Source organism: Neophocaena asiaeorientalis, unplaced genomic scaffold, assembly GCF_003031525.2.
Source record: "Neophocaena asiaeorientalis asiaeorientalis breed wild unplaced genomic scaffold, Neophocaena_asiaeorientalis_V1.1 scaffold427, whole genome shotgun sequence".
In the NCBI taxonomy this organism is placed as follows: domain Eukaryota; kingdom Metazoa; phylum Chordata; class Mammalia; order Artiodactyla; family Phocoenidae; genus Neophocaena; species Neophocaena asiaeorientalis.
In genome coordinates, this window is record NW_020172280.1 from 605,936 (window position 1) to 633,640 (window position 27,705).

The window sequence follows — 27,705 nt, forward strand, 5'->3', positions numbered from 1 at the left end:
ATAGTCTGCTCTCTTCTCTAAGCCTATCAGACTGCCCTTGGTGTCCATTTCAACCAGATTTCTCCTCTATAATGTTAGGTTGGGAAGCCCAAGTACAATTTACTCTGGTGCCCACACCCAGCCCACATGGGCCTGTTGACCCATCGATGGACTTGAACATGTTTACCTACCACCAGTCATTTGTGTTCTTTACAGAATGTGTCTGTAAATAAAGACCGAGAAAAATCCTCTAGGAAAATTAAAGCAGGGTTCATGAATGTGCTTGTTAATCATCTGACGGTCAGCTTTGTTAAACCGTAAACTATCACAGCAAAGTGCTTTGTACTTACAGCAGTCATCATAATCATATCACCTCCCATCCAGATTATTCCCCAAGTAAAATGTACATTTATTTGACAAATTAATCAATATACCAATGGAAGAGATTTTGACAATATCACTGTGTTCAATGTTTACCTGCCCCAAATGCTTGCTCACAAGAGGGACAGATTTACCAATATTTTTTATAACTTATTTTCTCATTGCCCCAGTTAATTTGCTATTATACTAGGTAGACAGACAACTTCAGAAGCAGCCATCTCCCTACATTTCCATTTAGACTGAGAAAAAAATAGATGAGAAATCCATGAAAGTAACTAGCTTATGAAAGTGCCTCTTTTTAGGAAAATTGGGATTTTTCAAAAATGGCCCAGGACTGGGAGTTAGAAGATATGGGAGACAAAAGCTTTTATTTTGGTTCTGACGCTAATTCTTTGGCCTCATGCAGGTAACTTCTCATCTAGGTCCTTAGCATCCTCCTCTGTAAAGTGAATAGTTTGAGTGATCCTAAGTTTCTTTCTCTCTCTAAACATTCTCTAACACCACATTTATGTGAGTTTTTTTTGCTTTTGGCCAGATGTTGACCACAGACCATCCTCCACAGAGGTCAGATGGATGTAACAAATTCTGTGACAGCAGGAATTGTTTTGGGTGTGTCCAGTAAAAGTTTTAAAAAGACAAGAGTCCTCAAATTCAGCTACCTTCATAACTCTCTTATGAAATTTAAATATCATTCCCTGTCCTTTTTACCTTCCTATGTTGCTCCACCACCTCCCTGCACCAGGAAGAAAAAAAAGATGAAAAAAACTCTCCTGTTTTCTTCTTCCTTAGTTCTTGGAAAATGGTGTCTAATCACTTCCTCTTCTTCCTTGGCTGCATCGTGTCACCTGCACAAATAAGAACAGAAAGAGACCTTAGCCTTTAGCATTTCCCTAATAGGTATTCTTCTGTGGGTGGACATTCACCCTGACTTGGGACAGTGGAAAGTTGAGGAAGCTTTTCCGAAGGCAAGATGATGTATTTTAAAGAGTTCTGGAAAACCACCAGCACCGCTGCAAGGGCAAGAAGGGACATCTTGCTGTCCTACTTGGTGCCTGGCTCACAGCCACCCAGCTGACCAGCGGTGCAGTTCGTATCGCGTGGCTCTGAATATGTCCTGTGAACCACTGATGGCTGTTGCTTTTGGCCATGTGTTTGTAGGCTGCACACCGTTCATCAACAAACTTTGAGACTTTGCAGATGGAGATGAACAAACCGCATCAAATGAGAGAGGAAAGAGAAGAATGGATATTCACCTAACTAGGGGCCATTCTGTGACCTCTCACCAAATCAGTTTATTGGGCTGGGTACTGGCCCAATAAAGAAAAGTACTGGCATATTGATTTAGTTTTTAGTAAGTTTATTACTAATTGTCATAAGTAATAAGCTTATTACTAATTAGGAATTACTAATTACCAATCTAATTGTAGCATTAGATTGACTAGAATGACTTCCATTTAGCCAACCATGGGTACCTCCATATTTAATGATCACAAATCTTTACATAAACTTTGAAACTTTGAAAACTTCATTAACTCATTGTCCTTCCTGTCTGTTGCCAAATGCAGTCTTTTTTCAGCTCAGCCTCTTCTCATCCATTCTGGAAGTTACAGCCCTATTACTTCTGGCTCGGTATTACCATAGCAATCTCAGCTCCCAAGGCCATGCTTTATGCTTCAGACCCTGCCCCCTCCATCAGTTATATCTTTAATAGTAAATTTTAAATATCTTATAATTTTATTTGCTGGAACTCCCCTTCTCAGAGGCTTTAGTGACTGATGACTTGAAGTCCTCCTATGGCCCCCTCATCACACTGATTTTCCAGGGCAGACAGCTCCTAATCACACAGCCCCCGTGGCCACACTTGAATTCCTGTCTCTCAACATTTTTAGGCACAATCCTCTCCTTCCTTCTACTCCTCATCAATCCATACTATATCCAGTCACTCCAGTGAAGCCTAGCTGATTTATCCAGCTCTACGTGCTTCGTGTTCTTTTCATTTATGCTTCCACTTGTTTTTCATTTTTCCCCAGTTAGGTCTTCTCTACATTGGGTCTATAAGGACAAACACAGTATCTTCTCTTTTCTGAAGTATACACTTAGGGCTTTTAATGAATCGGTTTTCAGATAAATAACACATTAATTCTGCTGTGTTCAAGAGCTTGGTCAGTATAAACTTCTCAAAGTTGTTCCCTCTGTGGTCACTCTGAGGGCACCTAAAACTTTGTTTATCCATGTTGCTACCAACCCTCAACACTTCGAATCTAACTGTAATCAAAACCTCACTTCTTCAACCCAGGGTTCCAAGGATTGGAGATTCCTTCTCCAGTTAGGAAACACAACAGAACATGATGGCTTAGAGAGAAACGGCAGAAGCAGGAGCAGAAGTGGTGGTGGGAAGTTCCCCTGGGGGAGGAGAGCAGATGGCTCCTTCCAGTGGATCCAGGTCTCCCCTGTCCAACACCATGAAGCTAGATAGAGCACCAAGAAATTCCCACATGCCCACCCGTGTGCTAGAGAAGGCACCATCCCCAGATGTGTCTCTGTGTGGAGCTCTAACAGTCATTTCATTCTGTAGAGACTTACACAGTGTGACTATCACAGAAATCACGTTTTTCTTTTTGTTTCTAGCAGGTGGGGATGGTTCCTTAGTACTAAATTCTTATGAGGCTGCACAGTCTCTAGACTTCTTCGAGTCTTCAGAATTTATCTCTGACCGTGTTTCCACAGTGCATGGCTGGAGATGAGGGAATTGTTGACTTCGTAATAGAGCATATTATCTTACCCAGAGTTCACAAAATGCATTTCAAACTGGTTGAGAAATAATGTTCCTTGTTATCACTGTTTTCCTCATTGAAGGGAGTCTTTCCCAGTGGAATACCTCCTAGTTGGTGGTTAGGGGGTTAGGTCCACCCTGATTTCGTTTGTTTTAGTTTTACTGAAGTATATTTGATTTACAACGTTATATTAGTTTTAGGTATATAACATAGTGATTCAATATTTTTATAGATTATACTTCATTCAAAATTATTATGAAATATTGGTTATATTTCCTGTGCTGTACACTGCATCCTTGTATCTTATTTATTTTATACATAGTAGTTTGTACCTCTTAATCTCCTTCCCCTTTCTCCTCCCCACCCCTTTCCCCACTGGTAACCACTAGTTTGTTTTGTGTATCTGTGAGTCTTTTTCTGTTTTATTATATTCATTCGTTTTATTTTTCAGATTCCACATATAAGTAAAAATATACAATATCTGTCTTTCTTTGTCTGACTTACTTCACTAATTGTAATACCCTCCAGGTCCATCCATGTTGCTGTAAATGGCAAAATTTCATTCTTTTCTCTGGCTGAGTAATAGTCATATGTTGTCTTCTTTATCCATTCGTCTGATGATGGACACTTAGGTTGCTTCCATATCTTGGCTATTGTAAATAGTGCTTCTATAAATTTTGGGGTGCATATATCTTTTGAAATTAGTGTTTTCCTTTTCTTTGGATGTATACCTAGGAGTGGAATTGCTGGATCATACGGTAGTTCTATTTTTAATTTTTTGAGGAACCAATTTACATTCCCACCAGTGTGTACTAGGGTTGCCTTTTCTCTCTGTCCTTGCCAGCATTTATTATTATTTGTCTTTTTGACAATAATAGCTGTTCTAACAGGCGTGAGGTGATATCTCACTATGGTTTTGATTAGCATTTCCCTGATGATTAGTGATGCTGAGCATCTTTTCATGTGCTGGTTGGCCATCTGTATAACTTCTTTGGGAAAAAGTCTATTCAGGTCGTCTGCCCATTTTTTAATTGGATTGTTTGTTTTCTTGATATTGAGTCGTATGAGCTCTTTAATATTTTGGATATTAACCTGTTATCAGACATATCATTTGCAATTATCTTCTCTCATTCAGTAGGTTGTCTTTTCATGTTGTTGTTGGTTCCCTTCACTGTGCAAAAGCTTTCAAGTTTAATTTGATGTAGTCTTATTTATTTATTTTTGCTTTTGTTTCTTTTGCCTGCGGAGACAGATCAAAAAAAAATATTGCTAAGATTTATGTCAAGGAATGTACTGCCTGTGTTTTCTTCTAGGAATTTTATGGTTTCCGGTCTTACATTTAGGTCTTTAATCCATTTTGAGTTTATTTTTCTGTATGGTGTGAGAAAATGTTCTAATTTCATTCTTTCACATATACCTGTCTGGTTTTCCCAACACCACTTACTGAAGAGACTGTCTTTTTCCTGCTTTATATTTTTGCCTCCTTTGTTGTAGATTAATTGGCCATATGTGCATGGGCTTATTTCTGGGCTCTTTATTCTGTTCCATTGATCTGTGTGTCTGTTTCTGTGCCAGTATCATACTGTTTTGATGACTGTAGCTTTGTAGTATAGTCTGAAGTCTGGGAGCATTATGCTTCCAGATTTGTTCTTTTTTCTCAACTATTACTTTGGCTTTTCAGGGACTTTTGTTCTTCCATACAAATTTTGGGAATTTTTGTTCTAGTTCTGTGAAAATGTCATGTGAGTGTTTCGATAGGGATTGTATTGAATCTGTAGATTGCTTTGGGCAGTATGGACATTTTAACAATATTAATCCATGAACACAGAATCTTTCCATTTAATAGTATCATCTTCAGATTCTTTTATCAGTGCCTTATGTTTTTAGGGTATAGGTCTTTCACTTCACTGGGTGAGTTTATTCCTAGACATTTTATTGTTTTTGATGTGATTGTAAATGGGATGATTTCTTACTTTCTCTGTCTGATAGTTCATTATTTGTGTATAGAAAAGCAACAGATTTCTGTATTAATCTTGTATCCTGAAACGTTAGTGAATTCATTTATTTGTTCTAATAGGTTTTTTTTGGTGGAGACTGTAGTGTTTTCTATATATAGTATCATGTCATCTGCAGATAGTAACAGTTTGACTTCTTCCATTCCAATCTGAATGCCTTTTAATTCTTTTTCTTGTCTGAGTGCTGTGGCTAGGACTTCCAATACTATGTTAAATAGAAATGGTGGGAGTGGGCATCCTTGTCTTGATCCTAATTGTAGAGGAAAAACTTTGCTTTCCACTGTTGTGTATGATGTTAGCTGTGGGCCTTTATTATGTTGAGATATGTTCCCTCTGTACCAACTTTGTTGAGAGTTTTTATTGTGAATGAGTGTTGAATTTTGTCAGATGCTTTTTTTTGCATCTATTGAGGTTATCATGTGATTTTTATCCTTCATTTTGTTAATGTGGTATATCACATTGATTGATTTGCAGATACTGAATCATTCTTGCATCCCTGGAATAAATCCCACTTGATTATGGTGTATGATCCTTTGTATATGTTATTGAATTCAGTTTGCTAATATTTTGTTGAGAGTTTTTGTGTCTATATTTATCAGGAGTATTGGCCTGTAATTTTCTTTTTGTGTAGTGTCTTTGTCTAGTTTTGGTATCAGAGTAATGGTGGCCTCATAGAATGAATTTGGGAGTGTTCCCTCCTCTTCAATTTTCTGGAATAGTTTGAGAAGGATAGGTATTAACTCTTGTTTATATGTTTGGTAGAATTCCACTGTGAAGTTGTCCAGTCCTGGACTTTTGTTTGTTTTGGGAGTATCTTGATTCCTGATTCAATTACAATACTAGTAATCGGTCTGTTCAGATGATCTGTTTCTTCCTGATTTTGTCTTAGAAGATTGTATGTTTCTAGGAATTTATCCATTTCTTCTACATTGTCCAGTTTGTTGGCATACAACTGTTTGTAGTGATTTCTTCTGGTTTTTTGTATCTCTGTGATATAGTTTGTTATTTCTCCTCTTTCGTTTCTTATTTTATTTGGATCCTTTCTTTTTTTTTTTGATGAGCCTAGCTAAAAGCTTATAAATTTTGTTTATCTTTTCAAAAAACCATCTTTTGCTTTTATCGATCTTTTCTATTTTTTAATCTCTATTTTATTTTCTCTCTGATCTTTATTATTTCTTTCCTTCTGCTGATTTTGGGCTTTTTGTTCTTTGTTTGATCCCTTCAGACGGTAGATTAGGTCGTTTGAGATTTTTTGTTTGTTTCTTTCTTGAGGTATGCCTGTATCACTGTTAACTTTCCTCTTAGGACTGCTTTTGCTGTGTCCCATAGATTTTGGAAAGTTGTGTTTTTATTTTCATCTGTCTCCAGGCATTTTCTGATTTCCTCTTCAATTTTTTTGTTGACCCCTTGGGTTTTCAGCAGCATGTTGTTTAGCCTCCATGTGTTTGTGTTTTTCTAAGTTTTCTTCCTGTAATTGGTGTCTAGTTTCATACTGCTGTGGTCAGAAAGGATGCTTGATACAATTTCTATCCTCTTAAATTTTTTTGAGACTCGTTTTGTGACCTGGAATGTGATCTATCCTGGAGTATACTCTATGTGCACTTAAAAGGAATGTGTATTCTGCTTTTTTGGATGGAATGTCCTGTAGTTATAAGTCCAACTACTCTAATGTGTCACTTAAGTCTACTGTTTCCTCATTGATTTTCTTTCTGGATGATCTGTCCATTGATGTACGTGGGGTGTTGAAGTCCCCTATTATTGTAGTCTCGTCAATTTCTCTTTTTATGTCTATTAATATTTGCTTTATAAATTTAGGTGCTCCTATACTAGATGGATATATGTTTATGAACATTATAGCTTCTTCTTGTATTGATCCCTTTATCATTATGTAATGCTCTTCTTTGTCTTTTATTACAGTCTTTGTTTTAAAGTCTACTTTGTCTGATATGAGCATTGCTACCCCAGCTTTCTATTCATTACCATTTGCATGCAATATCTTTTTCCATCCCCTAATTTGCAGTCTGTGTGTCCTTAGCTCTGAAGTGAGTCTCCTGTAGGCAGCATGTTTTTTATTCAGTCGGCCACCCTATGTCTTGATTGGAGCATTTAGTGCATTTTTATTTAAAGTGATTGTTAATAGGTATGTACTTAATGCCATTTTGTTATTTGTTTTCTGATTGTTTTTTTAGTTCTTCTCTATTCTTTTCTTCTTCTTATGGTCTCTTCCCTTGTGATTTGATGATTTTCTTTAATGTTATATTTATGTTCCTTTCTAGTTTTTGTATATATATTATAGTTTTTTGACTTGTGGTTATCATGCAGTTCATATATATTGATCTATAACTATATCTATTTATTTTTAACTGGTAGTCCTTTAAGTTCAAACATGTTCTAAAAGGTCTACATTTTTCTCCGCCCCCCCACCCCCATGTTTTGTATTTTTGATGTAATATTTTACGTCTTCCTGTCTGTCCCTTACCTGTTTATTGTAGTTACAGTTGATTTTACATTTTTGTCTTTTAACCTTCATATGAACTTATTTCAGTGGTTGATCCACAGTCTTTACTAGTAGGATTTTTGTTTAGTCTTTACTAGTAGGATATTTGTCTTTACTAGTAGGATTTTCCCCTTACTATAATTTATCTCTTGGTATAGCCTTTTCATTTTCATTTAAAGACTCTTTAACACTTCTTGTAAGATTGGTTTAGTATTGATGAATGTTAGTTTTTGCTTGTCTGAGAAACTCTTTATCTCTCCTTCAGTTCTGAATGATAACCTTGCTGGGAGGAGTATCCCAGGTTGTAAATTTTTTCCTTTCAGCACTTTATCTATATCATGCCACTCCCTTCTAGCCTGCAAAGTTTCTGCTGCAAAATCAGTTGATAGCCTTATGGGGGTTCCCTTGTATGTGACTCTTTGTTTTTCTCTTGCCGCCTTTAGAATTCTCTTTTTATCTTTAACTTTTGCCATTTTAATTATGATTATGTCTTGGTGTGGGTCTCTTTGAGTTCATCTTGTTTGGAACTCTCTGTGCTTCTTGTACCTGGATATCTGTTTCCTTCTTCAGGTTGGGAAGTTTTGAGTCACAGTTTTATCAAATACATTTTCTACCCTTTTTTCTCTCTCTTCTCCTTTTGGGAACCCTATAAGTCAAATGTTAGTACGATTGATGTTGTCCCAGAGGTCCCTTAGACCATTCTCATTTTTTAAAATTTGTTTTCCTTTTTGCTGTTCTGATTGGGTGACTTCCATTATTCTGTCTTTCAGATTGCTTATGCATTGTTCTATATCACCTAATCTCCTGTTCATGACATCTAGTGTATTTTTCATTTCAGTTATTGTATTCTTCAACTCTGACTGGTTCTTTCCTGTATTTTCTAGTTCTCTGTTGAATTCTCATCGTGTTCATCTATTCTTTTCCCCAGTTCAGTTAATATTTTCATTACTATTTCTTTGCACTCTTTTTTTTTTTTTTAAGATGTTGGGGGTAGGAGTTTATTAATTAATTAATTTATTTTTGCTATGTTGGGTCTTCGTTTCTATACGAGGTCTTTCTCTAGTTGTGGCAAGCGGGGGCCACTCTTATTCGCGGTGCGCGGGCCTCTCACTATCGTGGCCTCTCTTGTTGCGGGGCACAGGCTCCATACGCGCAGACTCAGTAGTTGTGGCTCACGGGCCTAGTTGCTCCGCGACATGTGGGATCCTCCCAGACCAGGGCTCGAACCCATGTCCCCTGCATTGGCAGGCAGATTCTCAACCACTGTGCCACCGGGAAAGCCCCCAGCTTTTCTTTTTTAAACACCTTTTTTTAAGTTATTATTTTTGGCTGCGTTGGGTCTTTGTTGCTGCACATGGGCTTTCTCTAGTTGTGGCGAATGGGGGCTTCTCTTGTTGCAGAGCACGGGCTCTAGGCATGCGGGCTCAGTAGTTGTGGCTCATGGGCTCTAGAGCACAGGCTCAGTAGTTGTGGCTCACGGGCCTAGTTGCTCCGCGACATGTGGGATCCTCCCAGACCAGGGCTCGAACCCATGTCCCCTGCATTGGCAGGCAGATTCTCAACCACTGCGCCACCAGGGAAGCCCTCTTCGTACTCTTTGTCAGATAAATTATTTATCTCTGTTTCATTAGCATTTCTTCAGGTATTTTTTCTTGTTTCATTTTGTCTTCCCATTTTGTTTCACTTTCTTCACCTGTGTGAAATCAGGTGAAACAGTTGCCTGTCCTAGTCTTGGTGTCACGTCCTCGTGTGGGACCATTCCTGTGCAGTCTGCGTGAGCCCAGTGGCTTTGGTGGGAGAGCTGGATTTGGGGTGAGCGTGATCGGCATCTTCCCCCAGGGTGTGCTGGTAGCCACTGCCTTGGTGGGAGGTAGGCCTGGAGTTGGAGGAGCTAGAGCCAGAGCCGGATGCAGGCCAGGGTTGCTGCTGTGCTCGATGGCTGTCACTGCTCTGTTGGGGGTGGGAGTGAGGGCAGAGGGGCTGGAGCCGGAGCCTGGGGAGCTGGGTTGCTCTTGGGTATGATGGCAGGCTCCATCTTGGTTTGGGACAAGGTCAGGGCCTAAGGTCTTGGGGCTGCACTCCTGTGCTGGTTTCACTTTTTCCCCAGTGTGTGCCCTCAGTTAGAGGCTGGGTCAGGGCTGGAGGGGTTAGTGCCATGCCACTGAGCTGCCCCCACCCCTCCTCCCCCAAGTGTGCACAGAGATCTGTGCTCCAGCGATGGCACTCTCCATCTGAGTGTGAGCAGGGATTCGTGAGCTGGTAATGGTTGCCTCTACCCTGGTCAGAGGCAGGGCCAGGGTTCAAGCCAGCTCCGTTCCCTCCAAGTGTGCACATTCTCGTGGGCAGTGGCAGCCTCTGCCTTAGTGGAGAGCAGTGCTGGAGCAAGAGGGGCTGCAGCAGGAGCCTGGGGAAGGCTGGGGTCACACTGGGACGGTCCCTAGGCATTTTTCAGTCAGCTGCCTCTTTGCTGTCATCGGGAGTAAGCAGATCTGTGCGTGTGCTCTTCAAGAGTGGAGTCTCAGTTTCTTACAGCCCTTATTAGTAAATCCCACTGGTTTTCAAGCCAGCCAAGGGGGCTCATCTTCCCCATGTCAGACCCGAGGGCTGAGGTGCCTAATACATGGCTCGCACCCCTTGTTCCCCAGGGAGGATCCCTTAGCTTGTGATAGCCCCCTCCTCCTCTGTGTCCCCCACCAGCGGTGCGGCTGCTGACCAGATCGCTTCTTCTCCCTTCCTACTCAGCTCCGTGTGGATCTTTCTTCACAGCCTTGGCTGTAGAATACTATTCTGCTAGTCCCCAGGTCAGCTTCAGTGAGAGAAGCTCTATATGCAGTTGTAGTTTTGATGTGTTCATGAGGGAAGGTGAGCCCAGTGTCGTCCTACTACACCATTTTGATCTCCTCCCACCCTGGATTATTTTAGTCCTTTCTTTATCCTATGTTAGTACCAAGGAGTAGAGGTATTTTAGGCCAAACACTTAATGTTCGTCTCGGACAAGATTCAAACATTTTCTGCTGGCATGGTAAGGGAAACCATTCCTTTAGTCAACATTACTATGGATACATATGTAATTATATACCTTATTATTCCAATAGTTGGGACACAGGATAAGTAAAAGCATATTATTAAAAAAAAAAGATTTACACCTATGTATCTACCATCACAAAAGCTACTGCTAGACTTTGAACTGAAAATTTGAAGAACATTTGCCTGGTTTTAGAGGCTTGGCTTGGAAAAGGGTGAGAAGGCAGATTGTGGGGGGGGACATGAGGTGTTAGAAGAATGAGATTTGAACAAAGTGAGTACAAGATTTGAATGTAGTTGAGTACAAGAACATGAGTACAAGTCACAGTGCAGAAGTAGTAGAAGGAGATGGAGTTGAGAGCTGGCCAGAGAAACCCTAGTGGGAAAAGAGGCTGAGGAAGAGGGAGAAGTGATAATCCCTCGTGGACTCTCTTGGAGCTTAGGGAGATGAAGTTAGGACAAGAAATGCAAAGAGGAGATGTATTTTTCTAATGGACTAAATGGTGCCCAGTGAGGCCATGCTTTATAAATACACGTGGAGTCAACTCATGGTAAGATTTTTTTTTATGAAATGATTAGGGACAACATGGAAGATAGACAGACCTTATAATAAATTTCTTCATGGGTAAAACTAAGGAGGTAAACTAGATGGCCTCTAAGCAGCTTTCAACAATAAAATCTCCTTTAAATAAATCTGATCTGTAGGAAATAGTATTAAAGGAAGGTTTTAATATCATTCTGTCTAAGGCACTGTCACAAGGTCACTTGGCCAGATTGGAATTTTCAGCTTATAAACTATCCTGGGTGAAAAGGATCTGTGGTCTTGGGCCCTGACAAAGGATACCCCTGGCATATATCCCTCAGTGAATGTAAGGAGAGGGGCCATGGGCCACAGGTAAGCTGACTGCCTCTCCAGCTACACCTACATATAAGAGGCCCTCCATTTTGTCCTGGAGGCACTTAGCCCCTTTCAGTGCCTGGTAGATCTTGTAGATTGGGTTTCTCTTCCTGATGGACTTGTGTCCTGGTGTCGGCATCCTTATGTCTTATCAAGAAGGAAAAAAAAAAAAAGAGAAAATTAAGTAGTTAAGTGGCAGAGAAGGAGGCCTATACTGGGACCCCCTGACAGCCCCTTTCTCCCATTCAGAATGGAAATAATCTGTCTGGAGTATCCCTAGATGCTCAGACATGGTGAGCCAAGTTTTCAGTGATCTACCAAAGACTGCTTCCCCCTGCCGGCTTCCATCATTGTTTGAAATCAGTGTTTCACCTATAGCTCTGCCTGAAAAGTAGAAATGGGCTCTTTCCTGGTGGGTATCTGGTCCCAGTAACTGACTCAGTGCTCGCCCACCCTTCTGTTCCGTGACACCGAAAAGCTAGCACAGGTCAGGAAATGAGATGCCGTCAGGTCAAGCAGGGTGGCCCTCTGGAACCTCTTGAGAGCTTTTTGACGGCCAGAAGGACCTTCCTGAGGGCTTGACCACAGTTATCTCCCTGGCGCACAGGGTCAGCTCTCTGCATCTGTATACCCCTGGAGAATGTCACACACTTTCCAAGTTTACATCTGATTCCTGGTATCACTCCTTATTATTGCCCTTCTCAATCTCTTCTTCACCTTCACCCACTGACATGACACACGAGGAGGTAGAAAGTGGGTAAATGTGACCATCATTTCCAACACCCTTCTCAGCCAAGCAGCTGACTTGGGAGAACACCACATCGGACAAGGATGCTTGTAGGCATAACTATTTAAACTGAAAGGCATCCAGGGTCCTGTGGCACATAGGGCCTTGCTCTCAGACTAGCAGTGTCAGTCTCTCTGGGGCACATATTGGAAGGGCAGAATCCCAAGCTGTCCTCCAGATCTACTGAATGAGAATCTACATTTTAACAAGATCCTGATTTTAACAAGATTTGCAGGCACATACAAGTTTGAGAAGTGCTGTTCTGTGACAGTGGTTCTTGACCCTGACTGCAAATTCAAATAACTGGGAAGCTTTTAAACATACCAGTGCTGAGTCCCCATCTCCATAGACAGATTTAACTGGTCTGGGGCGGACCTGGGAGTTAGTATTCTTAGAGTCCCCCTAGGGATTTTGTAATGTGCAGTCAAGATCGAGCATTACTGCTAGAGAGGTACTTGCATATTACCTGGGTCTTGACTGACACTTCTTGATCACTTGGTTAGTTGGCTGGTGACTCCCAACCGGGCCACAGTGTGGCTCAGAAATTTCAGAAGCAGAGATTCTAATCAGTTCTAATCTCAATTAGCCTAACCTATTTCACTCTGTAAGTCCTTCAGGAACTACACCATCTCTGTCAGTTTGCACTCAGTTAGGTGGTTGTTACTTTTAATCACCTTCGGCTGGGGAAACTGGTAATTTATGCGTGAAGTTGAAGGGGATGATTGGAATATCCACATAGAAAAGAAGGTTAGTGATTTTTCCTTGGAAAGAATGAAATTAACAGCAGTAGTGACTAACTCTGTGTGCCAGACTCTATACTTGGCAGTTGACACTTCCCAAGTCATTTATGATCCTCCAGAATCCCAGGAGGAGGGTACTAATATTGTCTCCACGATGTGTAAGAGAAAACTGGAACACGAAGACATTGAGTGCCTCGCCCAGTGAAACAGGTCTATAAGTGGTAAGGCCAAGGTAGGAACCCAGGCGATCAGGCACAGAACTTTTCTCCCAACCGTGGCCTCCCACTGCATCACTAAAGCACTCCTTTGAATTTCTGCTCTCATCCAAGGAAGCTCAGGCTGTGGGAAAAGGTGAGAAAGTAGAATTAGCCCCGAATCTGGACAGAGTAGGTGGCCACTTACGTGTTTCCATAGATCCAGAACAGAGGGTTTAGAGAGGGACTCAGAGATAGAGGGACCGCACAATGTGTTGTCCAAGCCTAGACAATGTAAAATTCTGTTCACACTGGCACAGCAGGCATTAACCAGGACTGTCCTAGGCAAACTGAGCTGTGCAATTGCCTTTCTTATAGGTCGTCTCATCAGCGAGGAGTTGAAGTCCATTAGTACAGGATACATGGTTGGTTTGTGGCCGGGTGAAGGACACACCCTAGTTTTCTTGATTCCTGTTCCAATGCCCTTCTCCTGTTTTGTATTGCCTGCCCTAATTTTCATCTCTTTTTCGACAACTCTCTCACCAGTGTACCATATCATACCCTCCTATGCTCCTAAACTCCCTGTCCAACACTTTAAAACCAACCAGTAGAGTCACTCCTTGACCACTGTCTCCAGAACAACTTTGCCCAAAGTCCCATTTAATGCCTAGAGAGAAGAGGCCTTGAATATTCTCTATTTGTGTTGATTGATCCATTTAATATTGGGGAAGCTAATGGAAATGGGGGATTCAAAGATGGATAAGACATACTTCTACCCCTTAAGAAACTCAGGGTCTAGTGTAAAAACAAATCTCGGGGCAGACCAGGGGAGGCTTCCTAGAAGAGGTGAGTTGAAATGAATGAGTGGGTATGAGACAGGCAAAGACTGGGGGAAGTGAGAGAGCCCATGGAGGTGAGAAACATCAATGTGTAGGGAAAACAAGCGGTTCTGTGCTGCTGGGGCACAAGTTTAGAAGAAGGAGAGTAAGAGTCAAGGCAGGGACTGGGTCACAGTATGCCATTCCAAGGGCTTGGATTTTCATCTGATGAGGGAAGCCTTACAGTGCTTTCAGCGGAATAGGACACGGGATAATGTGTTCACATATATAGCTCTGTTTGGTTTTAGGTGATTTAAGTGTTCACTGCCACTGGAATTTTAAATGATCTAATTTCTCTTTTTAATTTCTTAGTTAACCATCTATAATTACGATCAGTTCAGAATTTAACACATTTATGATCCTATTCTGATGCTATATAGAACTTTTTACCCATTCTATTCTTAAGGTGTTAAAAATCTAGAGAGGAGAGAGAGACGCATAGCCACTGGCGGTAGTGTCCATCATTCACATGAACATTCACATATGCATGATGCAAATGAGGGTCCACATGCTGATGCCAGCCTGTTTGCTCATTGGGATCCAACTGTAGTGGAAAATTGGATATAGCACTTAAACAATGAAGCTTATTAAAAAGAGCTTTGTGTTGAAAATAGTATTGATTTAAAAAGTTATTGTTCTCTAAGCACTGAGTAATCACTTTTTTTCTCTGCACACTTTCTGCCAAGTTTTAAATGGATTAGTGTCTTTCTTTCTTTCTTTTTTTTTTTTTTAATATAGACTTGGGGACGGCATCAACAATCTACCCAGAACTTCAAGGAGCCAAAACTAGTTAGAATTAGATGTCAGCACATCTGAAATGTCAACACATTTTTTTCTGGATAATTTCCTGTGATTTGAAATCCTGATTTTTTGAGTCATTTTTAGTATTCCATTTTTTAAGTGTTTGCTTTCAAGGAGGATATTGCCTCTGAGGCTTTCTCAACCAGTTAAATTCTCCAAGAGCAGAAAATATGTGAGAAAGCCAAGTTGCATGCTTATTTCTCCAGGGTCTCAGTCTCCTCTCAGAAATACAGACTCTTTTACTGAACCTTCTGAAACTGTCGTTTTTTTTGCATACACAGGCTTATGTTTTCACACCAGTTCATAGATTGGGCGGAAGATGCCACTTCTATTTTAATAGAACAGAATGGCATGTGGGTGTGTGATGTGGGGGACTGTGTGTGACTCTTGCCTTCCTTATATACAAAATCAGAGTGGAGTTCCTGCACTTCTCCTTGGATAGGTAAAAAAAAAAATCCTGGATATTTTGCAACCTGACTTTTTTGTGGTTACTTTTCTGACAGAAAATATTCTGGGGGTGAGGGCAGTAGGAGAAGCAGGGAGAGAATAAAATCTTCCACTTTGAAATCAACTAAGTTAAGATTGCTTTTTTTCTATGAAGAAGAGACGTGGTTCTGCCTACCTATAATTAGAAAGCTTAGCTTACTGGCATATTCACATTGCCTAAAACCCCAAGTGAGAATTTCAGTCTCAAGTACAGGGTGTGATTCCACCTGGTGAACACTTTACTAAAGGTTGAGAAGCAACCTCATGAGAGACGGATGGGAACACATCAGGGAAGGCACTGCTGGGGGTGGAAGAGCTGAGAGGGTCATCTGGACCCATTTCTTTCAAAGAAGAATTCTTGGCATTTAATAACTTGTGAGAGGTCCTCACTTAAGGGAGGGAGAGACCTTGAGTCTGCTTTTTCATGCAGGCGTTGGTGATACCCGTGCTCTCTGGGTCCTAAGCTCTCTAAACAAGATGATTTTTAGCCTTAAAGCTAAATGAGGTGTTGTTTGGAGGAGGAGGGGAGATAATTTGATGGGGTCCTTTGAGAAAGTATGAACTTCCCCCAGGCTTTTCCTTTGCCTGCTTTGGACAAAAGCATCAAACATCACTGCCTTCTGCTTTCCTGGTTTCTCCTTCTGTTTCCAGGAGGAGTCAAGAGAGCATAACGAAGAAGTGTTTCTGTAGGTAAGAGAGAAATGAACTGACCCCATTTCCAGTGGTTGAGCTTCTCTCCAAATAGGTAGATGCCGACGCTAAAGATGTAGCTGAGAGAGAAGAAGGCTGCTAGACCCACTGGGCTGAGTTTGGCAAACACGGGATACACCCATGTACCCGTCTCAGAGTAGATCCATAGAACCCTGCAGAAAATGACAAATCACAATGATTAGGACAGCAGGGGGAAAAAGCCATAGTCTCTTCAAGATCACTGGGGTTCTGGAGTCCAGGCAGAGGAAAAGAAGCCACAGGGGACACTTAACAGCCGAGGTGTTTCCCGAACCTACAGAAGTGAGTATTTTCTGGATAAATACACTGATTCATTGAGACATTCTGTTTCCGGTGCTGGGCTTGGCTATTTTACCTAATCCATTAAAACTCAGTGATGGTAAAAGAATATGGGAGAACACTGAACACATCATTAACCAAACAAAATGTATAAGAACATGAATTATTTCTTTCCCTGAAAGATATGACCTGCTGCTGAGACATTGAACTTGCTAAGATGGTGCCCATTTGCTCACTCTCAGCCAGACAAGTGGGGTTTGCTTTTCTGTGCCTAAGAGTTAAGTATAGCTTTCCATTAGCTCTCCAAGCCTGTTGGGGTAGGAGAGGCAGAGATTGAGCATTATTACTATAATACAGTAGACCTGGGGTTTAATTGTGGGCCTAGATTTCAGCTCGTGGAAATAGCCACGGATAGAGTATTAAGTAGGAATAGATGGATCTACAGGAGGCTCAGATCTTTCTCATGTGAGGATAGAATATAAATCATTTCTGTCAGCCAAGAGAAGGAAAAGAAATGCTAGGAGAGGAGCCACAATGTCTAAGTGAAGCCTAAAAATGCAGTTTGCTGGAAACAAACTGCACCGGAAGGTGCCAAAGTCTGAAATAACTTTTAAAATTAAATACGGGGAAGATGATGTATCAGCTACAGTTTATAATCGGTTAAGAGTATGGAATATGGAACCAGGCTTCTGTGATTCGAATCCTAGTTGTGCTACCTACTAGCTGTGTTACCCTTCACTAATTTATTCAACTTTTCCCTCCCCCTACCCTCATGTAGGGGTGCAAACAGCATACAGCTTATAAGGCTATTGTAAAGATTAAGGGAGTTAATTTAGCACATGTAAATTACATAGAACAGTGCCTGGCAGATTGTAATCATTTTATAAGAGTTTAAAAGCTTCTCTCCTCTGAGGGAATACACAGTGGGTGTCGCCTCAACAGTCTTTCTCTGAGCTATTCATCTCTTGTAAAAATTAGGATAGCCTAGGTTATGCTTCAGAAACGACGTTCATATTTGGATATCCCAGGTTGTCAGAGGAGTTCAGATGGAAGAATGAAATTCTGTGCTTAATGAAACTTTCAGAACCCAAGTGCAATCTTGGTTGTTTCAGATACTTGAAGTTTGTCAAATGCTTTGTTGGAAGAGAGGGGCTAACATCAGGGCCAGGACTAGGGTGAGGCAAGGGAGGCACCTATGGCATAAAATTTAAGAAGTCATCTCTGTGCATCAAAGGACATCATCAACAGAATAAAAAGGCAACTTACAGAATGAGGAAAATATTTGCAAATCATGCATCTGATATGGGATTATCATCCAGAATATATAAAGAACTCCTAGAGCTCAATAACAAAAATAAACAATCCAATTAAAAATGGACACAAGACTTGAAGAGACATTTCTATGAAGAAGATATATAAGTGACCAACGAACACATGAAGAGATACTTAGTGTCACTAATCGTTAGGGAAATGTGAATGAAAACTATAATGAGATACCACTTCACACCTATTAGGGTATCTTCTATCAAAAAACCCCCAGAGAATATCAAGTGTTGAAGAGGCTGTGGAGAAATTGGAACCCCTGTGCACTGTTGGTAGGAATGTAAGATGGTGTAACTGCTGTGGGAAACAGTGTAGCAGTTCCTCAAAAAATTAAACCTAGAATTACCATATGGTCCAGCAATTCCATTTCTGGGTACATACTCCAAAGAATTAAAAGCAAAGACTCAAAGAGATATTTGTACTCTCATGTTCATGGCAGCATTATTCACAGTAGTTAAAATATGAGAGCAACCCAAGTGTCCATTTAAGGACGAACAGATAAATAAAATGTGGTACAGTTATATACACACAATGGAATATTATGCAACCTTTAAAAGGAAGGAAATCCTGGGACTTCCCTGGTGGTGCAGTGGTTAAGAATCGCCTGCCAATGCTGGGGACATGGGTTTGAGCCCTGGTCCGGGAAGATCCCACATGCCACGGAGCAACTAAGCCCGTGCGCCACAACTACTGAGCCTGTGCGCCACAACTACTGAGCCTGTGCTCTAGGACCTGCATGCCACAACTCCTGAGCCCGCATGCTGCAACTACTGAAGCCTGCACGCCTAGAGCCCGTGCTCAGCAGCAAGAGAAGCCAGCACACCTCAACAAAGAGTAGCCCCCGCTCGCCGCAACTAGAGAAAGCCCATGCATGGCAACGAAGACCCAACGCAGCCAAAAATAAATTTAAAAAAAAAAAGGAAGGAAATCCTGACATATGCTATAACTTGAATGAAACTTGAGGATATTATATTAGGTAAAATAAGCCAGTCCCAAAAGGACAAATACTGTATGATTTCACTTATATGAAGTACTTAGACTCATCAGATTCATAGAGACAAAGTAGAATGGAGCTGGGGGGAAGGGGCAAATGGGGAGTTTGGGAAGAAAAACATTCTGGAGAAGGATAGTGGTGATGGCTACACAACAGTATTAATGTCCTTAATGCCACTAAACTGTATACTTAAAAATTGTAAATTTTATGTTACGTGTATTTTACCACAATAAAAAAGAAAATTTAAGGAGGCATCAGTCTCAGGGTTCTGCATGTGTAGTATTCATTGTCCCTTGGGCCCTAGTCCTGGCCCTGCTGGTATCACTCTGCTGCCCCAGACTTGTCTAGATGCTACTCTTCATGTACTCAAAACTGCACTAGACTGAAAACAAGTAATAATTGTTATCATGGTTACTAATATTAGAATTCTGTGAGATGTGCATCCATGGATGCATTTTAGAAGGATATCCACAGCACTTCTTTCCTGCATGGCTGTCTCTCATGACAGGCCGGAGGAAGTATAAGGGACAGAAAGTAAATATCCTCAAGTAGCTAAGGCCAGGAGTTTGGGGTCAGCGAGGAGATCTAAATACGCTCCAAACGGGTTGCATTAATTCGTTCACTTTGTTTTCTTTATATACTTGAAATTAGGGCTTCCTAGTTTCCATGCACATTTATGTAAGATAGTCTACAAATAAGGACATTTCTCTGGAAGCCTGGAAAGTTTCTGTTTATTTACTTCATTTTTTGTTTCCTCCAGCGTAAGGTTTGTAAAGGAAAGTTCCTGAAGTAAGCTAATGAAGTCTGCACTTTCACAGAGAAGGTGCAAAGAAAGTTATAGGTGTGTTAACTGACAGTGGGAAACTTACTGCAAATACAATTAGAGCGTGAGGCATGATTGCAGTCATTTAATGAAGGGCAGTCAGCAGAGAGGCCTGAGTGCAGAGATAGTCATGGTCAGGTGCTATCATCTCTTTACGGCTTCTGGAATATATGTTAAAAGGGGAGAGAGAGAAAGAGAGAGGGAAGGGGAGAAGGAAGGGGGGGGAAAGAAGGAAGGGAGTGGGGGAGGGAGAGAGGGAAAGGCACTCAGCACGTGTGCAGCTGAACTGTCCTTGTCCTCCATCTCAGTCAATGTCAGCTCTTCCCTAGCTGCCATATATGATCCCATGGAATCATATTTAAACATTTCTGCAGTGGGGGCTTCCCTGGTGGCGCAGTGGTTGAGAGTCTGCCTGCGGACGCAGGGGACACGGGTTCGTGCCCGGGTTCGTGCCCCGGTCCGGGAAGATCCCACGTGCCGCGGAGCGGCTGGGCCCGTGAGCCATGGCCGCTGAGCCTCCACGTCCGGAGCCTGTGCTCCACAGCGGGAGAGGCCACAACAGTGAGAGGCCTGCGTACAGAAAAAAAAAAAAAAAATATATATTTCTGCAGTGCACTCATTTCATGATCTCAATCCAGGCTCCTTCATCTCCTATAGGTTTCTATAATTGTCTGCTCACTGGGCTTTCTTGCTCACATCAATCCACTTTCCACAATGCAGTAACCCAATAATCTCTCTAAAAGAAAAAAATCGTTCATGGTGCTCCCCTGCTTCCAGTGGATCCACGTTGCTTTAGGAAAATACCCCAGCTCCTTCCCCTGGCCTACCTGGCCCTGCCCTGCCCACGCATCCACCCTTCCAGTCTCAGATCTGCAGTCTAACCCTTTCTGTTTCTTGAATGAACCCAGCTCTGCAGCTTCTGGTCTTCACCCATGCTGTTGTCTCTGCTTGGAACACCTCTGCCTTTACCCTTCCTAGGACATACTTCCTGCTCTGTCCCTGGCTGAATCTTACTCATGCTTTGAATTTCAGCTTAAAAGTAAATTTCTCCAGAAAAAATTTCCTGACCATTCTTCCCACAACCCACATTTGGTTAGGTTGTTATGTGCTTCCCCTACCATGAGTTTACCCTTGTTGCATATTTGACTATCTTTCTCCAGAGCTTCTGGAAGCTCTGTAAGGACTGGGATTTTATCTATTATGTGCATCTGTTTCCCAAATGCTAGGAACATGGCAGTTTCTTTAGTTTTAAATAAATGGCTGTTTGGGTGGCACTACCAGCACCTATGGTTCCTTTTAACTGCTGTTAGCTGTGGCTTCTATAGACAGGTCTCAGCTGCCTGACCCGCCAAGAACACTGCAGCCTCTGAAAACTGGAACGTGTAACCAGTAGCCTTCCAAACTGTAGTTAATTGGATGCTCACATTAATGGAATCACCATCTTCCCAATCCACCAGCTGAAAATTCTGAGAATTATCCTTGATGCTCCCTTTTCATTTGCCCACTACACACCAATTAATCCATAAAACCTATTCTGTTACACCAACAATGTGTCTCAGGTATGTCCCTCATTCCTAATTGTACAGCTGTATCCCTCTTCAGGCTCTTCTTATTTCGAACTTGTGTAACAGGCATTTTGGGTAGCTGAGATTTGGGCAGGAAGGATGAAAAGTGTAGACAAGCATTTCCATTCTTAGCCCTCCACCTCCACCCCTCTTCAGTTTGCATGCTGGCTGGCCTGGACCCCAGATGCTGATAATAGGGGAAGTTGTGTGGCATCTTCATGTTTATTTTCATATATTAATTTACATGAGGGCTGGGGAGTCCTTCTGTGGAAAATGAGGCTGGGATTCCGATCCCCACTAAGATTTTAGGTTGTAAAACAATGGTGCCGTCTAGATGGTCCCAGACTAAGGTCATATTTCAGGAAAGGGTAACAGTGGCTCTGGGAGTGAATTCACATAGTGCGCTAGCAGTAGTAGGAGAGGATTGTTGGTACCGCGTGTAACAAGGTGGCTGGTCCTGGAACTCAGCTTCATCTGCCCCTCTGGCAGTTTCTAATGGCTTCTGGGCGTAAGATGTCTGTATGTGTAAGTGTGCATGTGTAAATGGGTGCACGAATTTAGAGGGTTATTACACTTGGGGTGTCCAGGCAGCTTTGCTCTGGGGCCTCACCTGAGTGAGCATAGGATAGAAGAAAGAAATCATCTCTCTTGCCCCATAGGAACTGGTATTGAGAGGTGACTTTAAAAATATCTTTCCCCAGGCTGGGTTACAGCTGTATATCTGTATGATACTTGCACTTGGCATGCAATACTTTACACACTAGCAGAGACAAATATAGCATCAGCTGATTTCTGGTCTACCAAGAGCAAGGCAGTGGTGCACTGCAGGCCAACTGGGGCTATTGCAATAGCCAGTAGCATTGTTCTACTTGCACCAACATAGGAGACTAATGGGCAGTGGCATTGCTGGCAGTGACAGCAGCGGGGGAGGCGTGCTAACCTTAAAGCAAGCCCCGTGGAGGTGCTGGATCCAGGAGGCTGGGTGTTGTGGCTTTACAGTCTGTGTGGGAGAGGGATTCTCAGGACTGTGTACTACATGGGCATGTGTGAGCACTCACTGGGTTATTAGAATATTTTAGAGATGGAGGTCCTGGAGGACTGGACCACCTGCAGAAGGGTGCTCCAAGCATCCAGATATGGGATGACACTGGAACTGTGAAATATCCGTGGATGAAGAATAAACCATTGTGACTGAACTAGATGACTTAAGAGTATTCCGGCTAACCTTTATTCGTATGTTGCTTTATTCTGTTGTGCTTCCCATGTCTTGCCACTTCAATCCATTTTAAGCTCTATTGTCACGATAGTCATTTTAAAGCATAATTCTCTGGCCATGTTACTAAGAATTCTCACTCCTACCTCCATGGCAGACAAACAACAGCAGCAAACACATCTCACATTGTCTGTACCATGCCCAGCCTCCTCTAGCCTGCTGCCTGCAGGACTCTGTGAGTGGGCAGTTTCAGGGTGATTTCCTGTTCGTCTCTTTCACCAGTAGGTCCAGCTAAAGTGAATTGCTAGCCATTGCTTCAACGTGATGTGTGCTCCCTTGGCTTTGCGATTGTGTAGTGCTCGCTTTCTCCCAGTTTTTGCTGCTCCAATCCAGCCAGTCCTTCGGGGCCCAGATCCAGTGACACCTTTCATGAAGTCCTTCCCACGCTGCCCAGTCAGATGTAACTGCTTCCTCCTTGTGTTCCCTTTGGCACCTCGTATTTGTTATGACATTTTATCCCTTCCCATCTCGTGTTCTTATAATCTGTATGCATGGCTCATCTCCACTTACGAGGTACAAACCCCCTACGGGCTGGGGCTTGGCCTTATATAACTTTGCTTTTCCCAGCAGGACCAGCCCTGTGTTAGGGAAAATATTTGTTCAATAAAAGAATGAGTAAGAGGCAGCAGTAGGAACGTTTCTATTTTCCTGCTCCTTAGGAAGAGCTAGGCGATGTGTTTTTGGGGTGAGAGAGAAGTGGGGAGTAAGTGAGCTACCATATATATAGATGACTAATGCTTTCCAAAGGAAACGAAAGATTTACAGTTATTACTACTTTGCAAAGCTTTATTTTCCCGCTTAGGGGCCAGCCCTCCAATTTTGCAATCTGAAAAATAATAAAAAGCAAGTGCCACATATGAGGCAGTCCCCATGGTCTTGGTGGATATTTTTAGGTCACTGTAACATGGTTCCAGCAGTGAAGTACTTCTCCAGCTCAGGGTTATTGCCGTTTTTTTGACTCATGTTTGTTTCTCACGCTCTCTGTGGCCCGGGACTGTATTCTTTACCTCATTCCTGCTATGCTGTTTCCCCATTTGAGCATCCAAACTGGCACACCTAACAGCTGACCTATAGCTGCTTCCCTAAAATATCTCCATGGACATCCACAGCTTGTGGAACTTGTTGCTGACCATCCGTGGCCATGAAGGTGCATGTGCCCCCAGAGTATTGTGTAAGGGTGGAGGTAGCTGGCAGCAAGGAGTCTGAGCTCCCCTAATTAGGCAATGGACAGGGAGGGAAGCTTCAATCAATAGGGCCCCATAAAACGCCTGCCTACAGGTGTATTTGCTTCACTCCAGCAAACATGAGGCCCTACTGGACAGAACGCTGACTCTGTACTTCATTAGTGATAAGAAAGTCCAAATCCCAAACCACTTCAGCTCCCTGCCAGGGTCTACCCAGTCACATTCCTGCTAGTGGTAGGTCTCCATCCCTTCCCTTCATTTGCCCCATTACATCACTGTTAACATACAATCAGAGCACAGCACTGGAAGGAGCAACATCGTGAAAGCATTTAGACTGCAGAGATCATGGTAAAGCTTCTTTGCGTTCTCACCCCTTCAGCATTTAGCAGAGTGTGTTTTACACAAACAGGGAGCTGAACAAATACCTGACCATCTGAATACACGGAAAAGAGAACTGGATTTGGAAATAGAGGTCCTTGAGTTAAGTCTCAGCTTTCATTTTCCCCAGCCACGCGACCTTGGACACGTCATTTAGCCCAGTGGGGCTTCAGGTCTCCGAAGCTGGATGATCTCTGAGTCACCTTCCACCACCCACCCTCTCTGACTCTATTTGCAGATTGATTGATATTGTCATCTGTGGGCCAACATCAACCCTCTTGAGTTACCACAAATGCCACCAACTGATCTCCCTGTCTGATTCCTCTTTAATGTCCGTACTTCAGCCAGCATCATCTTTCTAATCATCTTTCTTACATAAGCCATGTTATTTCACTTCTCTGCTTATAACTTTTGCATAGATAAGCCCTCATTTTCAAAGTCCAAATTCACTAACTTCTCCCCGTCCTACAGTTCAGCCACGCCCTCAGCTCCTCCAGCCTTTCACAGATGCTATTCCCTCTGCCTGAAGGTCTTTTCCATATCTCTTTTGACTTATTCTTTGCATCTCAGATTAGACACCACTTCCTTTAAGAAGCCAGTCCTCCACATCGCCCAGCACCCTGCGCTTATCCCCGTTAGAGTCTCACCACCCTGTCTTCCCATTGTTTCTGTACTTTCCTCTCTCCCAGGCAGTCCCTAAAGGCAGCATGGTGTCTTGTACATCTCTATATCCTCATACCTTAGCACAGTGCCTGGCACTGAGGAATAATCGACTGGACGTGTGATGTGTTCACTCCTGACCATCTTGCTGCACCTCCTTTCTCCAGCACCCCAGTCCCCTGCATGGTCAGAGCTCACGCCCAGGCACCAATGAGCCAGACCCTCTCGACCACTACTTTTCATCCTTATGGGTGCCACGATTTTCCCCCAATACCAGTCACCTTAGGTGCTCTGTTACCTTCTTGGTTTCTGAGGAGGAAAAGAGCAAGGGTAGATATGAAGATTGATGATCAACTTCCAAGTCCTTAGGTAGAAGAAAATTAATAGACCAAAAGTGCTATCTCATATATGAACTCTAAAAGTTATATTTGGCAAGAAAGAATAAATCAGATTAAAGTCCACCAAAAAAACAGAGTATGGAAATTCATGTGCATAATCAGCCAGCTACCACCCTGCTTCTCCTCAACACATACAAGAGAAAAAAATATATCCTTTGTGTATATCTTACCCGACCCCAGGTCCTAGATATTCTGTCTTTAGGGATTTATTCCTTTGGGTTAAGCCAGACTTGGAATATACATGGCGCATGTCCCACCACTCTCCATTCACATGCTATAGGCAGATACTGCTAAATGATAGCACAGCTCTTTTGGTAGGGTCTCAGAATCCTTCTCAACACAGTGCTCCAGACCTCAACTACCAGTAGGTCCCCAATTTATGCCTTATTCTCTAAAAGTGTCCTTTGTTAAAATGCAAAGGCCCCAGGCTAGTGAACAGTGTAAATCAATTGAGTCTTGGGGTGGATTTACTGAACAAGTGCTTTCTTTTAAGACAGGTGAAACACGAACGACTTTAGGCACTCGGGGAAAGAAGGGTGCAGAAGGGTGGGAGGAACATACATTGCAAAAGGGAAGGAAAGGCTAGGGAGGAACCATCACCTGAGTTCTGGGCACAAAGGTTACTGGCTCTAAGACAAAGGCTGCTGAAGCTCATGAAGCCGGCACTGCTGGAGACCAGTCCTTTGGAGTGCATTCTTTTCCTGGCTTCTGTCTCCTACAGAGCCCTGCCCTGAGTGAAACTACCCCTCACATAGGGCGTGGGGGATTATCCGGATTGGCAGATGTGAAAAGCTTATGTGAGGCTAGGCTAGAGTAGGAACATCATGGTTCGCTTCCAACTGCAGGTATTATGCTTGGCATGCCCCTCCCGGTAGAGCAAGAGCACGGCTGTGGGGGAGAAGGCTGCAGAGTAGAAAGGGGGGTTCTCCAGTTGCTAGGTGGAAGGCCAAGCACTTTCCCTTGATTACAGACATTGGGCAGAATTCCTGAGAATTGGTGTCACCAGGTGGTTGAATGATGAAATCTAGGCCAGCTACTTAAACTCGCTCTCATGCCCCCAGTTAGGCTGTTCTACAGGCCCCTGGGCAATTGCCCAAATGCTCTTTCAGGGCTCCAGTGCCAGATGTTGATGCAACTAAGCCCATGATAATACAGGCAACAGGAATGGACCAAACCTTGCCTGATCAACCTGTCAAGTGCCCTTTTAGATGGAATATATTTAGATGCCTTAGATCATTGAGCCATTCAAACATGTTAATTACAAATGAAACCAAAGATTAATGTTTTCCTAGGGAAAGTAACGTGTAGCTTTACAACGATTAATTCTTCATGAGAGGGAGGGGGAACTCATGACTTGCTGTGTGTGTGCACGCATACCTGTGTATTCTTGGGCATTTGGTGTTTCCATGAGTATCAAAAGGAAACACTAAGATTCCTTTTTTCCTGAAATTTAAAGATGGCAAAATCCCTGTTAACCCAAGATAAAGGCACTCTTATAGAACAGTGCGCTTCTTCTGGAATATTCCTCAGAGTCTGGATTGACAAGTCTAAGTTGATTTTCTCTCTGCAACTCTTACCTGCTGACATAAGCAAGGCTAGCAACAGCCAACAAGGTGAGTCCTTTCTTCTTCAGTGGATAGCAGTGTGGCCTGAGGATGACTTCAGCCAGAGAGAAGGGCAATATAGATGTGTGCTGCAGGAGAAAAGACGACAAATCATCAATCCAAGGTGCCCTGGCTGCCTCCAGCACCCCTAATTCTCTCTTCCCCTCCAGTCTACCTTCTTACACGAATACCAGATGAAACTTTCCAAAACTTGGCTTGGATCATACTCCTTGGATGCCAAGGACCTACAGCAGGTCCTTACTGCCTACCATATTGATCCAGACTCTTTTGTCTGGCTACCAAGGCTCTTTATAATATGCTATCACCCCCTTCCTAACAAACACACACTCACACACACACACTCCTTCATAGAACAAGGCTGTCTCCTTCATTCTTTGCATTTGGCATGTTTGCTCCCCCTTCACACTTCTGTTCATGCTTCGACTGTATGGAGTGTGTCTTTTCTCCCTGTACTCATATGGTCCATGGTGTTCACAGCCAGTACAATCTTCCATGATGCTGTCTCTGTATTTTCCTCTTGCTAATTTCTCTCAGTCAGTTCTGCTGCATTTATATGCTGTGCCATGTAGTCTAACACTTACGGTGCGTATTGATAAGCTCGGTGCGGGGAGAGGCCGAGAACACATTTAGCAGCGCACTTGGCACCGTGGAACTGTCCTGTCGACAGGTGATGGGTGCTGTAGGGGGTGTGAGAGTCTCCCTCTGAAACCTCTGTGTTCTCCCCCACTTCCTTCCCTGCTTCACCTCCTTCTTTATAACCATCTGTTTTCTCACATCTTTCAGACTCTTAACACTAGATTTTTTCAAATGACATAATCAAGGAATAGTGGTGTTTTGGGGTGTGAAGACTTCTGAGTCCCACTCCTCTCTTGGTTATGGGAACTGATCTGGGAAAGGTGACTTGAGTCTCTTTGCAATGTCCTTTCATTCCTTAAACACATTTATTAAGTTCCTCTGCCACACTCTGTGCTTATTGGTAACATCTCATAGTGTTAGTATTTTATACTTTTTACGTTTACA

The 27,705-nt window shown here is 42.6% G+C and overlaps 1 protein-coding gene across 2 annotated transcripts in view; it reads right to left on the reverse strand.

Annotated features, from left to right (window-relative positions):
• Positions 1-364: 364 nt before the first annotated feature.
• Positions 365-27,705, reverse strand: part of ADTRP (androgen dependent TFPI regulating protein) — a 68,080-nt gene continuing 40,739 nt past the window's right edge. For both annotated transcript variants that reach the window (XM_024763739.1, XM_024763747.1), the window contains 3 exons: positions 26,638-26,753; positions 16,166-16,317; positions 365-1,205 (listed from right to left, as the gene is read on the reverse strand). In XM_024763739.1, coding sequence (XP_024619507.1) covers positions 1,171-1,205; positions 16,166-16,317; positions 26,638-26,753 — 303 coding nt within the window. In that variant the 3' untranslated portion in view covers positions 365-1,170. The remainder of the gene's footprint in view (positions 1,206-16,165; positions 16,318-26,637; positions 26,754-27,705) is intronic.